Genomic DNA, 16,533 nt, shown 5'->3' with positions numbered 1-16,533 from the left:
CATAACACTGTCAACAGTCTAGTTCATTACATTGGTCTATAATCAACTCAGCAATGCCATTCACAACATAAGGGTGACTGACAAAATAATTGATGTTCCATTTTATACAGAAAAACATGAATTATGTTTTAATTTCTATACATTGTGTATAGCTATCATTCCATTCCTTGTACAGTGAGGGACAGCGTGGGGATGGAGTATCTACCCGACCGTAACTCCAGGTATAAAGACGTGGACTACTGGGATGAGAGGTACAAGACAGAGAAGTCTTTTGAATGGTTCGGAGACTTCTCCAAGTTCCAGCATCTACTGCAGCGATACGTCATGAAGGACGACGCCATCCTTGTGCTTGGTATGTTTTTTGACCTTACTTGCCTACTTGTCTTTATTTCTGAAGAAATATTGGACCTTGTGAAAATGACATTTGTGAAGACCTTACTGCATCAATGGAATGTTTGTCTCATCGTTTAGTCATTTCGTTGGAAAGAGGGGAACAGGGCTCTATAATGCGATAGACCACAAGATGGCGCTGCAAGACAACGTTTGAACATGTCCATGTTCAATATCGTCATAATATTATAATCCCATCCCTTCTTCAGCACCTGATTACATCATTCTACAGAAGTGGTTGAAAGTCATTTGTAGATATGCATGACCGGGTTTTGTACCTATTCATTGCTTGTTTTACATGCTTAATATACATTAATTTGAGCTACAAACATGTGCTGTTCAGCACACATCTGGATACTTTCACATTGCAAAATGATAGCCATTGTAACCTATGCTGATTTGATTGTAAGTCTTAAACAGCATGGCTAGAGTATATATTACTGTTGTTAGCTATCCTTCAAACCCTACCCAAGCAGTTGTTTTGCTACTACATTGCAGATATTGTGTCCGTCCCAGTAGTTAAAGCGGTTCCTTGTGGAATATTATAGAATGTAAGTTAGTTGATGTTGACAAAGGTGTTAAACATGGTTGCATTATTTTGATGCAATATCCCTCAAAAAACGGTTTGATAGAGCCCTGAAAAAATATTATTATCCCAGTGCTGAGGAACCAAAGCCAACCTTGCTGATTTCATTTTTTCCCTGGTTTGAAGTGTAGTTGCAGTAACCATGCGGAGGCCTAGGGGGGCGCTGTTGCTAGTGGTCTGTTGTCAGTCACTGTAGGGTCCTTGTTTATGTATGCACAGCAGAGCAGCACTCTTGGTTGGTTGGGTGTGTGTGTGTGTGTGTGTGTGTGTGTGTGTGTGTGTGTGTGTGTGTGTGTGTGTGTGTGTGTGTGTGTGTGTGTGTGTGTGTGTGTGTGTGTGTGTGTGGGTGTGTGTGTGTGGAGGGTTCAATGCTGATAAATTGTGTCAGCGAATGACAGGGGCTTCCTGGACTATGATGGGGGTAAGACCAGTGTTGTCAGGAGCTAGGCACTAGGCTCGCACTCCTCCACGGAAATCTCCTGTCATTGTCTCCTGTCGTTTTTCTCGTCTTTCACTTGACCCTGGGATCAAACAGGCTCATGTGATTTCATATGAAATAGCCTTTCTGTTTATTCAGTGGTATGAATGCAACACAGTTTATTTTGCAGCAGGTGAAGACTATATTGCAGATGGAAAAGTATAGCGAGTGAAATGGTTGCCAGTTTACAAAAAAATAAAAAGAATGAAATATGCATAAATATTGATGCATGTTGGTCAGCTAATATCAACTTAATTATTTCTCTTTGTATATTTTTTGTGGACCAACATTTGCTTTTGTGCACACAAACATACTATACTAAAATCCCCAAATGAAACAGGGTGCCAACCTGCGTCAAAACGTAACACCTTTGGTAGAAGGGGTGAATGTATCTCGTATTCCCTGTAGCTCAGTTGGTAGAGCATGGTGTTTGCAAGACCAGGGTTGTGGGTTCGATTCCCACGGGGGGCCAGCACAGAAAAAAAAATGTATGAAATGTATGCATTCACTACTGTAAGTCGCTCTGGATAAGAGCGTCTGCTAAATGACTAAAATGTAAATGTAAATGTATTGTCTCACCGATGTATGTTGAAACCTCTGCCACCTCCACCAACCTGCGTCATAGTATGGTGCTGCTGCAAGACAGACCTCTTTCTGCATGTTGATTTGAGCCTAAGAAAAAGCATTTCCATCGCCTAGGGCTGGATGCATTCCACACTGAAGAGTTTTCTCACACGCACACACACGCAAGCACCGTATCACATGTTTCTGTCACTGGCACTTGTACTGTCTCTTCACATATAGACGCTCACATACACACACATCTACAGCTCAGCTATATATAGGTTATATATCCACACACACAAACCCCTGCTTCACCCGTCCTCTCAACAGTGGTGTTTCTGGTTGGTGTTTAGGTGAGGCCATTGGCTCATATAAACTGTCACAGAGAATCTCACTCACTGTGGTGTGTAACACAGTGGTATAACTAAAGCATGGAAAGAAGTGGAGGAAAGGGGGGGCTGATTGTGTGTCAGGGTGGAGGGAGCAGAGAAGTGGGGTGAGGAAGGGATGAAGGGGAGGTAAATGGGAGGGAAGGAAGGAAGAGAGGGAAGGAAGGAGGGAGGGAGGGAAAGCAAGATATAGGGATTGAGGAAGGTAGAAAGAGATGGGAGAGCAAGATATAGAGAGTAATTAAAAGAGAAGGGTGGAGGAAAGACGGAGGGAGAGGAAAGAGAGGGAGGGAGGGTGAGTGAAAGAGAGATGGAGGGAGAGTACATTCTGCATGCTGATCACAGTTTGATCCCTCCTCTGTCTTTCTTTCTCTGAGGCAATCGCTCTGTCTTACTGTTGCCTCTCTCTGTGTCAAACGGCCTCATCTGCCCTTCTAGGGAAGTGCACGGTTAATCGATGCGGACCGCTACTATTCGATTAAGTGAGTTTTCTTTTTTTTTTTTTTGATATGAAATTGTAGGGCTATTTTAATGATGAAAAAGCTTTTTCTAAATTAAATATAATTTTTTTTTGTGACATTGTTGTCTACAAGGACAGACCATGACATTTGAAATAAAAATATAACAGCTTTTATAACGGTTTGTGGAGGAGCTACTGCTGCACATTTATCGCTCCAGTCTGCCCTGACATCTGTATGCTATTTCCCCCACTTTAAATAGCAATTACAGGCGTGAGCCTAACAGAGTTTCCACAAGATGATGAAACGGATCAATGCAAAGCAATCACCAGAAAACCTTTTTGTATCATAATCAGTGTCAGAATCTCTTTAATCAAAACTATCAGGGAAAAGCAGTCTTTCCTCTGTTCTCCTGTGCCGTGAGCATTGGTGTCAATTTGATTGTTTAAGAGTCTCTTTTTTAACTTTTATTTTATTCTATCCAGATATCTGAAAAAATATCACAATATTATTAGAATAGTAAAATCATCCTAATACCCATCCCTAGCCCTTTCTTCCTTGCTCCCTGGACACGCCTGGAGCCCAAATGGATGACGTATGTTGCACAGCTGAGAGTGGAGTGTGGAGAGAATGGATTCAGTTCAGTCAGTCATCCTGAAAAGCCCTTCCCAGCTAGTATATGTTGGCTAGTTGGCAGCAGCAGCATGGGGCTAGTTAAAACTTGTCAAATAAATGGATGTTTCTATCAATGGGCGAGGGAGAAATAACTTGTAGTATTGGTCACCATCTCTAATTTATTCCATCCCACTTTATTTTATTTAGAGTAGAATAGCAGTCTACACGAAAAATAGCTTGTAATATTTGGTAGTAACCACCTGGATGTCCCTGTGATAGTCTACACCAGTGGGCACCAACCTGAGTAAAGAGTAAAGATCACTTTCCCAGTCAAAAAGCAAGCCGAGATCTACCACTCAGAATAAAAAAACACGATTTAAAACATGTAACATTAACCTAATAAAAATGAATTTTTGCAGTCGGCCTAATACATTATCACAGCATATTGGCTATATGCCTGACCTAATACATTATCACAGCATATTGGCTATATGCCTGACCTAATACATTATCACAGCATATTGGCTATATGCCTGACCTAATACATTATCACAGCATATTGGCGATATGCCTGACCTAATACATTATCACAGCATATTGGCTAGATGCTTGGTCTAATACATTATCACAGCATATTGGCTAGATGCTTGGTCTAATACATTATCACAGCATATTGGCTAGATGCCTGACCTAATACATTATCACAGCATATTGGCCATATGCCTGACCTAATACATTATCACAGCATATTGGCCATATGCCTGACCTAATACATTATCACAGCATATTGGCCATATGCCTGACCTAATACATTATCACAGCATATTGGCCATATGCCTGACCTAATACATTATCACAGCATATTGGCTATATGCTTGACCTAATACATTATCACAGCATATTGGCTATATGCCTTACCTAATACATTATTACAGCATATTGGCTATATGCCTGACCTAATACATTATCACAGCATATTGGCTATATGCCTGACCTAATACATTATCACAGCATATTGGCTATATGCCTGACCTAATACATTATCACAGCATATTGGCTATATGCCTGACCTAATACATTATCACAGCATATTGGCCATATGCCTGACCTAATACATTATCACAGCATATTGGCTATATGCCTGACCTAATACATTATCACAGCATATTGGCTATATGCCTGACCTAATACATTATCACAGCATATTGGCTATATGCCTGACCTAATACATTATCACAGCATATTGGCTATATGCCTGACCTAATACATTATCACAGCATATTGGCCATATGCCTGACCTAATACATTATCACAGCATATTGGCTATATGCCTGACCTAATACATTATCACAGCATATTGGCAATATGCCTGACCTGCCAATATTATTTTTCTCAGACCATATTATATTTCAACACTCAAGCTTTGATAACAAAATAGATCAGTTGGTGTAGCACTTGCGAGGCACAGCTGAGCATAAATTGAGATGATTTGCTAATAATGAGCTTTTTTATTTTACTGGACTGATGGTACCTCCATCTGATGGTCATGCTGCTTTCAAGACCACTGGGGACTCGGGTAGGTGGAGTCGGTCTTTTAAAATCCAACACTTTTCATACCCGGTGCACAGGGCTTCTGAATGAAGTGCACCTGCCGCCAACAGCGCAACACGAATAATAATAATAAAGTGGAGTCAAGCCGTTTCTACAGAAATGTTTGGTGATGGAATGCCTTGAACATGGACTGGTTGGTGACCACTGGTTTACACTGCTCAATGGGTACAGTTTGTGCTGCAAGCCAACAACATGGGGCAGTGTCCTTTGCTCTCACTTGCTAGTGTAGCCTATATCAGGCCAGTAAGGGGAGTAGCTAGATAGTGTAGCCTATATCAGGCCAGTAAGGGGAGTAGCTAGATAGTGTAGCCTATATCAGGCCAGTAAGGGGAGTAGCTAGATAGTGTAGCCTATATCAGGCCAGTAAGGGGAGTAGCTAGATAGTGTAGCCTATATCAGGCCAGTAAGGTGGGTAGCTAGATAGTGTAGCCTATATCAGGCCAGTAAGGGGAGTAGCTAGATAGTGTAGCCTATATCAGGCCAGTAAGGGGAGTAGCTAGATAGTGTAGCCTATATCAGGCCAGTAAGGGGAGTAGCTAGATAGTGTAGCCTATATCAGGCCAGTAAGGGGAGTAGCTAGATAGTGTAGCCTATATCAGGCCAGTAAGGGGAGTAGCTAGATAGTGTAGCCTGTATCAGGCCAGTAAGGGGAGTAGCTAGATAGTGTAGCCTGTATCAGGCCAGTAAGGGGAGTAGCTAGATAGTGTAGCCTATATCAGGCCAGTAAGGGGAGTAGCTAGATAGTGTAGCCTGTATCAGGCCAGTAAGGGGAGTAGCTAGATAGTGTAGCCTGTATCAGGCCAGTAAGGGGAGTAGCTAGATAGTGTAGCCTGTATCAGGCCAGTAAGGGGAGTAGCTAGATAGTGTAGCCTGTATCAGGCCAGTAAGGGGAGTAGCTAGATAGTGTAGCCTGTATCAGGCCAGTAAGGGGAGTAGCTAGATAGTGTAGCCTATATCAGGCCAGTAAGGGGAGTAGCTAGATAGTGTAGCCTGTATCAGGCCAGTAAGGGGAGTAGCTAGATAGTGTAGCCTGTATCAGGCCAGTAAGGGGAGTAGCTAGATAGTGTAGCCTGTATCAGGCCAGTAAGGGGAGTAGCTAGATAGTGTAGCCTGTATCAGGCCAGTAAGGGGAGTAGCTAGATAGTGTAGCCTGTATCAGGCCAGTAAGGGGAGTAGCTAGATAGTGTAGCCTATATCAGGCCAGTAAGGGGAGTAGCTAGATAGTGTAGCCTATATCAGGCCAGTAAGGGGAGTAGCTAGATAGTGTAGCCTATATCAGGCCAGTAAGGAGAGTAATGAGAGCCGATTTGGACATATTTGTATAAAAACATACAGAGCTCCGTGTACATGTGTGTGTGTAAATACATGAAATATGAATGTATATGATGAGATATTAGGTACGTCCCTTTATGATTTATATTTACCTGATTGAGATATATTCCTTTGTTATTAGTGTTAATTATTAGATCTGTTTCACCTGTCCTTGTCTCCACCCCCTCCAGGCGTGGCCCATCTTCCCCACTTATCCCCTGGGTATTTATACCTGTGTTGTCTGTCTGTCTGTGCCAGTTCGTCTTGTTTCTTCAAGTCAACCAACGTACCAGCGTATTATGTATTTTTCACATCAAGTAATCTATGCTTTAAGTTGATTGGAGAATCATTTTTTGTTAGATATAAGAAGAATAAACCTTTTTGTTGCACCATATCCCTGGATCTCATTGAATGTTTTGGCCGTTTGAAAACTTTGAATGTGGACTGTATGCATCCGAAACAACCTCGCTTCAGGCTTGGGCAGTGGCTATGGTCAATGGGAAAGGAAGCCTCTACAATTATTATAATGATCATAACAATAATAGTAACAATACCAATAAGGAGATCAAGAAAACGGAGGGTTATTATTATTATTAATAGTATTATTAATAGTATTATTAATATTAATAGTATTATTATTATGGATAGTATTATTATTATTATGAATAGTATTATTAATTATTATGAATAGTAGTATTCATTATTATTAATTGTATTATTATTAATTGTATTATAAATTATTATTACTAGTAGTATTATTATTAATTGTATTATTAATAGTATTATTCATTATTAATAGTATTATTATTAATATTATTCGTATTAATATTATTAGTATTCCTATTAATATTATTCTTATTAATTCGTATTCATATTAATATTATTTATTATTATTCATAGTATTTTTTGTATTACTAATATTATTAATAGTGTTATTATTATTCATTATTATTACTAGTATTATTATTATTCATTATTATTAATAGTATTATTATTATTCATTAATAGTATTATTATTCCTATTAATATTATTATTATTAATTATTATTCATATGATTATTATTATTCATAGTATTTTTTGTATTACTAATATTATTAATATTAATAGTATTATTATTCATTATTATTACTAGTATTATTATTATTAATATGAATAGTATTATTATTCATTATTATTCATATTATTCATTATTATTATTAATATTATTATTATTCATTATTATTAATACTATTATTCATATTAAGAAGCAGCATCTGTATTATTTCTGTAGTTTGGGGTCACTTAGAAATGTCCTTGATTTTTTTTAAGAAAAGCACATGTTTTGTCCATTAAAATAACATCAAATTGATCAGAAATACAGTGTAGACATTGTTAATGTTGTAAATGACTATTGCAGCTGGAAACCACAGATCTTTAATGGGATATCTTCATAGGTGTACAGAGGCCCATTATAAGCAATCATCACTCCTGTGTTCCAATGGCACGTTGTTAGCAATCCAAGTTTATTATTTTAAAAGGCTAATTGATCATTAGAAAACCCTTTTGCAATTATGTTAGCACAGCTGAAAACTATTGTTCTGATTTAAGAAGCAATAAAACTGGCTTTCTTTAGACTAGTTGAGTATCTGTAGCATCAGCATTTGTGGGTTCGATTACAGGCTCAAAATGGCCAGAAACAAAGAACTTTCTTCTAAAACTCATCAGTCTATTCTTGTTCTGAGAAATGAAGGCTTTTCCATGCGAGAAATTGCCAAGAAACTGAAGATCTCGTACAACGCTCTGTGCTACTCCCTTCACAGAACAGCTCAACCTGGCTCTAACCAAAATAGAAAGAGGAGTGGGAGGCCCCGGTGCACAACTGAGCAAGAGGACAAGTACATTAGAGTGTCTAGTTTGAGAAACAAACACCTCACAAGTCCTCAACTGGCAGCTTCATTAAATAGTACCCGCAAAACACCAGTCTCAACGTTAACAGTGAAAAGGCGACTCCAGGATGCTGGCCTTCTAGGCAGAGTTGCAAAGAAAAAGCCATATCTCAGACTGGCCAATAAAATAAAAGATTAAGATGGGCAAAAGAACACAGACACTGGACAGAGGAACTCTGTTCTTACGTAGTATTATAACCATATGCAGTGGATCAGTCCTCTCAGACAGGCCTCCACAGCGGATCAGTCCTCTCAGACAGGCCTCCACAGCGGATCAGTCCTCTCAGACAGGCCTCCACAGCGGATCAGTCCTCTCAGACAGGCCTCCACAATGGATCAGTCCACTCAGACAGGCCTCCACAGTGGATCAGTCCTCTCAGACAGGAGCCAATAGGGGTCTTGTACACCATGACATAGTTATTTTTGCTACTGCTCGACTAAAGAAATCTTGGTCGACCAAACAATCAACCAGTCAACTAAAGCTTCGCCCCATCCTCCTCCTCTTCCTCCTCCACCTCTTCACTCATCCTCTTCCTCCTCCAACACTTCATTCACCCACCCCTCCTCCACCTCTTCATTCACCCACCCCTCCTCCACCTCTTCATTCACCCAGTCCTCCTCCACCTCTTCATTCACCCACTCCTCCTCCACCTATTCATTCACCCACCCCTCCTCCACCTCTTCATTCACCCACCCCTCCTCCACCTCTTCATTCACCCACCCCTCCTCCACCTCTTCATTCACCCATCCCTCCTCCACCTCTTCATTCACCCACCCCTCCTCCACCTCTTCATTCACCCACCCCTCCTCCACCTCTTCATTCACCCACCCCTCCTCCACCTCTTCATTCACCCACTCCTCCTCCACCTCTTCATTCACCCACTCCTCCTCCACCTCTTCATTCACCCACCCCTCCTCCACCTCTTCATTCACCCACCCCTCCTCCACCTCTTCATTCACCCATTCCTCCTCCACCTCTTCATTCACCCATTCCCCCTCCACCTCTTCATTCACCCACCCCTCCTCCACCTCTTAATTTACCCATTCCTCCTCCACCTCTTCATTCACCCATCCCTCCTCCACCTCTTCATTCACCCACCCCTCCTCCACCTCTTCATTCACCCACTCCTCCTCCACCTCTTCATTCACCCATCCCTCCTCTACCTCTTCACTCACCCACCCCTCCTCCACCTCTTCATTCACCCACCCCTCCTCCACCTCTTCATTCACCCACCCCTCCTCCACCTCTTCATTCACCCACCCCTCCTCCACCTCTTCATTCACCCACCCCTCCTCCACCTCTTCATCCACCCATTCCTCCTCCACCTCTTCATTCACCCACCCCTCCTCCACCTCTTCATCCACCCATTCCTCCTCTCTTGCTCTCTCTCACTCTCTACATGTCAACCGTTTTCTACATACTGACCTATTTACAATGTTAGTATTTGTATAGCTTTATATTTACATGGGCCTGTTTGTGCATCCAATATGTTTACTTCTGAGCTGTACTTGATAGGATATGCCTTGTGTGTGTGTGTGTGTGTGTGTCATGTTGGTAAAAGGAACAGAACAGTCACTGACCCTTCGCAGTCTCACTTCCCCTCGGTGTGTCACACGCATTACCACTGGTCAACACTGACGCACAGACTTACTCATGCTTTTATTACCTGCCTGTTTGATGATGCAATAACTAGGGCTGGGAATTACCAGGGGCCTCACGATACGATATTATCACAATACTTAGGTGCCGATATGATACTGTTTGTAATGTGATTCTATGCGTATTGCGATTCTCATGATTCTATATGTATTGTGATTCTATATGTAATGTGATTCTCATGATTCTATATGTAATGTGATTCTATATGTAATGTGATTCTCATGATTCTATATGTAATGTGATTCTCATGATTCTATATGTATTCAGATTCTCATGATTCTATATGTAATGTGATTCTCATGATTCTATATGTATTCAGATTCTCATGATTCTATATGTAATGTGATTCTCTTGATTCTATATGTAATGTGATTCTCTTGATTCTATATGTAATGTGATTCTCATGATTCTATATGTATTGTGATTCTATATGTATTGTGATTCTCATGATTCTATATGTATTGTGATTCTCATGATTCTATATGTATTGTGATTCTCATGATTCTATATGTATTCAGATTCTCATGATTCTATATGTATTCAGATTCTCATGATTCTATATGTATTCAGATTCTCATGATTCTATATGTAATGTGATTCTCATGATTCTATATGTAATGTGATTCTCATGATTCTATATGTAATGTGATTCTCATGATTCTATATGTAATGTGATTCTCATGATTCTATATGTAATGTGATTCTCATGATTCTATATGTATTGTGATTCTATATGTAATGTGATTGTCATGATTCTATATGTATTGTGATTCTCATAATTCTATATGTAATGTGATTCTATACGTATTGTGATTCTCATGATTCTATATGTAATGTGATTCTCATGATTCTATATGTATTGTGATTCTCATAATTCTATATGTAATGTGATTCTCATGATTCTAGATGTATTGTGATTCTCATAATTCTATATGTAATGTGATTCTCATGATTCTATATGTAATGTGATTCTCATGATTCTATATGTAATGTGATTCAATACTGTGATTTTATTGCGATTTGGTGGAGTTTTGGCTCAGGTACACATGACCAGTGCTAGCAAAAATACAATTAAATAGATTCTTGGAGTCAAATGTAGATATATACTGAACAAAAATATAAACGCAACATGTAAAGTGTTGGTCCGGCTTTTCATGTTGAAATAAAATAAATGTTCCATAAGCACAAAGAACTTATTTCTCTCAAATTTGGCAAACAAATTTGTTTACATCCCAGTCAGTGAGCATTTCTCCTTTGACATGTGTGGCATATCGAGAAGCTGATTAAACAGCATCATCAGTACACAGGTGCACCGTGTGCTGGGGACAATAAAAGGCCACTCTAAAATGTGCAGTTTTGTCACACAACACAATGCCACAAATGTCTCAAGTTTTGAGGGAGCGTGCAATTGGCATGCTGACTGCAGGAATGTCCACCAGAGCTGTTGCTGGGGAATTGAATGTTCATTTCTCTACCATAAGCCCCTCCAACGTTGTTTTGGAGAATTTGGCAGTATGTCCAACTGGCCTCAAAACCGCAGACCACATGTAACCACGCTAGCCCAGGACCTCCACATCCGGCTTCTTCACCTGGGGTGTGAGGGGGGTTGAATTTCTTTACATTTACTGATTTCCATACATGAACTGTAACTCAGTAAAATTGTTGCATGTTGCTACATGACTAAAGTGTAAAATGTAAATCTCCTATTTAGAAATATAGAGAGCTCTGGCTATGACCACATCTCATTCTGTTCCCGCGGCGCTTAGTAGTGATGTAATGACCCTGATCCCCTTTTCCAGAGACAGAGGGCAGCATGTAAGTGACTACACAATGTTCTCAGAATGTTCCGTCCCACTGCACATGGCAGACTAGCCCATGATAAGACCAGGACATCTCAGATGCTGGAAACACTGCCCTGGGGGGTCCTGAAAGATGTACAATGCTTTGTGTGTGTGAGAGAGACCGAGGAAGAGAGCGTGAGAGAGAATGTGTATATCTACGCATGAATTAGTAATTTCATTACAGCAAGAATCTCAGACGCTCTGAAAACAACAAAACGTTTCAGTCTATTGCCAGTTCTGTCTGGAACATCTTCCACGGCCGTCCACTGTGTGTTACATACCGTACACTGCATATGTGTCAAACTTAATTAACTATGAACTAATTAACAGACTAATAGTTCCATCCCTCTCTCTTTCCTTCTCTCTCACCCTCTACTAGTAACAGTAATGACCCCATTAATGATCCTAGACTACCAGGAGGTATACTGCCCAGGGATGATGTAAACTGAAATGATTGACTGTAGCACTGTTAGCATTAGCAGCTCTTGACTGACTGGGGTTTCTGTTGTTCGTTGTATAACCGTTTATGTCCCAGTCCAACCCGCTGTCCAGTCGTCCAGCCACTCGCATTACGCCACTGCTCTGACGCCAGTCCCCCTGGCCAACACCCTCGGTTCTCCACAACGTCCATCGGTGTTGGGTATCAAAGGCCTATCGTTGCTAGATGGCAGTTAGCCTATATATAGAAGTAGTGGAAGTGTTTACGACTCCGTAGATTCTAGAGCAGCAGTTTCCAGACTGGTTTATATTTAGGCCTGTTTGGCTCACTCGCTAAGTTAACTACCCTGTTGTCTGTCTGTCCATCTGTCCGTCTGTCTGTCTGTCGCAGCCTGTCCGTCTGTCAGGAAGCAAATGGATAAGTTATATCACTGAGTGATGCTGCCGTGTTGGTGTGTCCCACAGAAAGGGATTTTCTTTTTAAATGTATAAGTGCTAAACTTTAGTTTGATATTTATTCAACTCTTGAAGGCTCCGCTGTGAAAGTGTAGAATGGTTGTCAATTGTTTCATGAAATCTCTCAAAAATGTTTTTTTTTGGTCGACCCACCCGTCTCCTCTTTGCCTAAAGTGTTCCTAGTCCACTGTGTGCTCTCCTCTCCGCCTCTAACAGACATTGGGGTCTCAAAGGAGCCAGACAGGAGCCAGACAGTAGGTTGACAGGAGCCAGACAGGAGCCAGACAGGAGCCAGACAGTAGGTTGACAGGGGCCAGACAGGAGCCAGACAGTAGGTTGACAGGGGCCAGACAGGAGCCAGACAGTAGGTTGACAGGGCCAGACAGTAGGTTGACAGGAGCCAGACAGTAGGTTGACAGGGCCAGACAGTAGGTTGACAGGAGCCAGACAGTAGGTTGACAGGACCCAGAAAGGAGCCAGACAGTAGGTTGACAGGAGCCAGACAGTAGGTTGACAGGAGTCAGACAGTAGGTTGACAGGAGTCAGACAGTAGGTTGACAGGAGAAAGACAGTAGGTTGACAGGAGTCAGACAGTAGGTTGACAGGAGAAAGACAGTAGGTTGACAGGAGTCAGACAGTAGGTTGACAGGAGAAAGACAGTAGGTTGACAGGAGTCAGACAGTAGGTTGACAGGAGAAAGACAGTAGGTTGACAGGAGAAAGACAGTAGGTTGACAGGAGCCAGACAGTAGGTTGACAGGAGAAAGACAGTAGGTTGACAGGAGTCAGACAGTAGGTTGACAGGAGTCAGACAGTAGGTTGACAGGAGTCAGACAGTAGGTTGACAGGAGCCAGACAGTAGGTTGACAGGAGCCAGACAGTAGGTTGACAGGAGCCAGACAGTAGGTTGACAGGAGCCAGACAGTATATTGACAGGAGAAAAACAGTAGGTTGACAGGAGCCAGACAGTAGGTTGACAGGAGAAAGACAGTAGGTTGACAGGAGCCAGACAGTAGGTTGACAGGAGCCAGACAGTAGGTTGACAGGAGAAAGACAGTAGGTTGACAGGAGAAAGACAGTAGGTTGACAGGAGCCAGACAGTAGGTTGACAGGGCCCAGACAGTAGGTTGACAGGGCCCAGACAGTAGGTTGACAGGGGCCAGACAGTAGGTCGACAGGAGCCAGACAGTAGGTCGACAGGAGAAAGACAGTAGGTTGACAGGAGAAAGACAGTAGGTTGACAGGAGCCAGACAGTAGGTTGAGAGGAGCCAGACAGTAGGTTGACAGGAGCCAGACAGTAGGTTGACAGGGCCCAGACAGTAGGTTGACAGGGCCCAGACAGTAGGTTGACAGGGGCCAGACAGTAGGTCGACAGGGGCCAGACAGTAGGTCGACAGGAGAAAGACAGTAGGTTGACAGGAGTCAGACAGTAGGTTGACAGGAGTCAGACAGTAGGTTGACAGGAGTCAGACAGTAGGTTGACACGAGCCAGACAGTAGGTTGACAGGAGAAAGACAGTAGGTTGACAGGGCCCAGACAGTAGGTTGACAGGGCCCAGACAGTAGGTTGACAGGAGAAAGACAGTAGGTTGACAGGAGCCAGACAGTAGGTTGACAGGAGAAAGACAGTAGGTTGACAGGAGAAAGACAGTAGGTTGACAGGAGAAAGACAGTAGGTTGACAGGAGCCAGACAGTAGGTTGACAGGAGCCAGACAGTAGGTTGACAGGAGCCAGACAGTAGGTTGACAGGAGAAAGACAGTAGGTTGACAGGGGCCAGACAGGAGCCAGACAGTAGGTTGACAGGGGCCAGACAGGAGCCAGACAGTAGGTTGACAGGGCCAGACAGTAGGTTGACAGGAGCCAGACAGTAGGTTGACAGGGCCAGACAGTAGGTTGACAGGAGCCAGACAGTAGGTTGACAGGACCCAGAAAGGAGCCAGACAGTAGGTTGACAGGAGCCAGACAGTAGGTTGACAGGAGTCAGACAGTAGGTTGACAGGAGTCAGACAGTAGGTTGACAGGAGAAAGACAGTAGGTTGACAGGAGTCAGACAGTAGGTTGACAGGAGAAAGACAGTAGGTTGACAGGAGTCAGACAGTAGGTTGACAGGAGAAAGACAGTAGGTTGACAGGAGTCAGACAGTAGGTTGACAGGAGAAAGACAGTAGGTTGACAGGAGAAAGACAGTAGGTTGACAGGAGCCAGACAGTAGGTTGACAGGAGAAAGACAGTAGGTTGACAGGAGTCAGACAGTAGGTTGACAGGAGTCAGACAGTAGGTTGACAGGAGTCAGACAGTAGGTTGACAGGAGCCAGACAGTAGGTTGACAGGAGCCAGACAGTAGGTTGACAGGAGCCAGACAGTAGGTTGACAGGAGCCAGACAGTAGATTGACAGGAGAAAAACAGTAGGTTGACAGGAGCCAGACAGTAGGTTGACAGGAGAAAGACAGTAGGTTGACAGGAGCCAGACAGTAGGTTGACAGGAGCCAGACAGTAGGTTGACAGGAGCCAGACAGTAGGTTGACAGGAGAAAGACAGTAGGTTGACAGGAGCCAGACAGTAGGTTGACAGGGCCCAGACAGTAGGTTGACAGGGCCCAGACAGTAGGTTGACAGGGGCCAGACAGTAGGTTGACAGGAGTCAGACAGTAGGTTGACAGGAGTCAGACAGTAGGTTGACAGGAGCCAGACAGTAGGTTGACAGGAGAAAGACAGTAGGTTGACAGGAGAAAGACAGTAGGTTGACAGGAGAAAGACAGTAGGTTGACAGGGCCAGACAGTAGGTTGACAGGGCCCAGACAGTAGGTTGACAGGGGCCAGACAGTAGGTCGACAGGAGCCAGACACCAGACAGTAGGTTGACAGGAGCCAGACAGTAGGTTGACAGGGGCCAGACAGGAGCCAGACAGTAGGTTGACAGGGGCCAGACAGGAGCCAGACAGTAGGTTGACAGGGCCAGACAGTAGGTTGACAGGAGCCAGACAGTAGGTTGACAGGGCCAGACAGTAGGTTGACAGGAGCCAGACAGTAGGTTGACAGGACCCAGAAAGGAGCCAGACAGTAGGTTGACAGGAGCCAGACAGTAGGTTGACAGGAGTCAGACAGTAGGTTGACAGGAGTCAGACAGTAGGTTGACAGGAGAAAGACAGTAGGTTGACAGGAGTCAGACAGTAGGTTGACAGGAGAAAGACAGTAGGTTGACAGGAGTCAGACAGTAGGTTGACAGGAGAAAGACAGTAGGTTGACAGGAGTCAGACAGTAGGTTGACAGGAGAAAGACAGTAGGTTGACAGGAGAAAGACAGTAGGTTGACAGGAGCCAGACAGTAGGTTGACAGGAGAAAGACAGTAGGTTGACAGGAGTCAGACAGTAGGTTGACAGGAGTCAGACAGTAGGTTGACAGGAGTCAGACAGTAGGTTGACAGGAGCCAGACAGTAGGTTGACAGGAGCCAGACAGTAGGTTGACAGGAGCCAGACAGTAGGTTGACAGGAGCCAGACAGTAGATTGACAGGAGAAAAACAGTAGGTTGACAGGAGCCAGACAGTAGGTTGACAGGAGAAAGACAGTAGGTTGACAGGAGCCAGACAGTAGGTTGACAGGAGCCAGACAGTAGGTTGACAGGAGCCAGACAGTAGGTTGACAGGAGAAAGACAGTAGGTTGACAGGAGCCAGACAGTAGGTTGACAGGGCCCAGACAGTAGGTTGACAGGGCCCAGACAGTAGGTTGACAGGGGCCAGACAGTAGGTTGACAGGAGTCAGACAGTAGGTTGACAGGAGTCAGACAGTAGGTTGACAGGAGCCAGACAGTA

At 43.1% G+C, this 16,533-nt stretch overlaps 1 protein-coding gene across 2 annotated transcripts in view; it reads left to right on the top strand.

Annotated features, from left to right (window-relative positions):
* Positions 1-16,533, top strand: part of ece2a (endothelin converting enzyme 2a) — a 246,308-nt gene that overhangs the window by 505 nt on the left and 229,270 nt on the right. The window contains exon 2 of one of the 2 annotated variants that reach the window (XM_045693622.2): positions 153-352. In XM_045693622.2, coding sequence (XP_045549578.2) covers positions 193-352 — 160 coding nt within the window. In that variant the 5' untranslated portion in view covers positions 153-192. 2 annotated transcript variants of the gene reach the window in all.

Source organism: Salmo salar, chromosome 14, assembly GCF_965601325.2.
Source record: "Salmo salar chromosome 14, fSalSal1, whole genome shotgun sequence".
NCBI lineage: Eukaryota > Metazoa > Chordata > Actinopteri > Salmoniformes > Salmonidae > Salmo > Salmo salar.
This window is presented reverse-complemented; position numbering and strand designations above follow the sequence as displayed.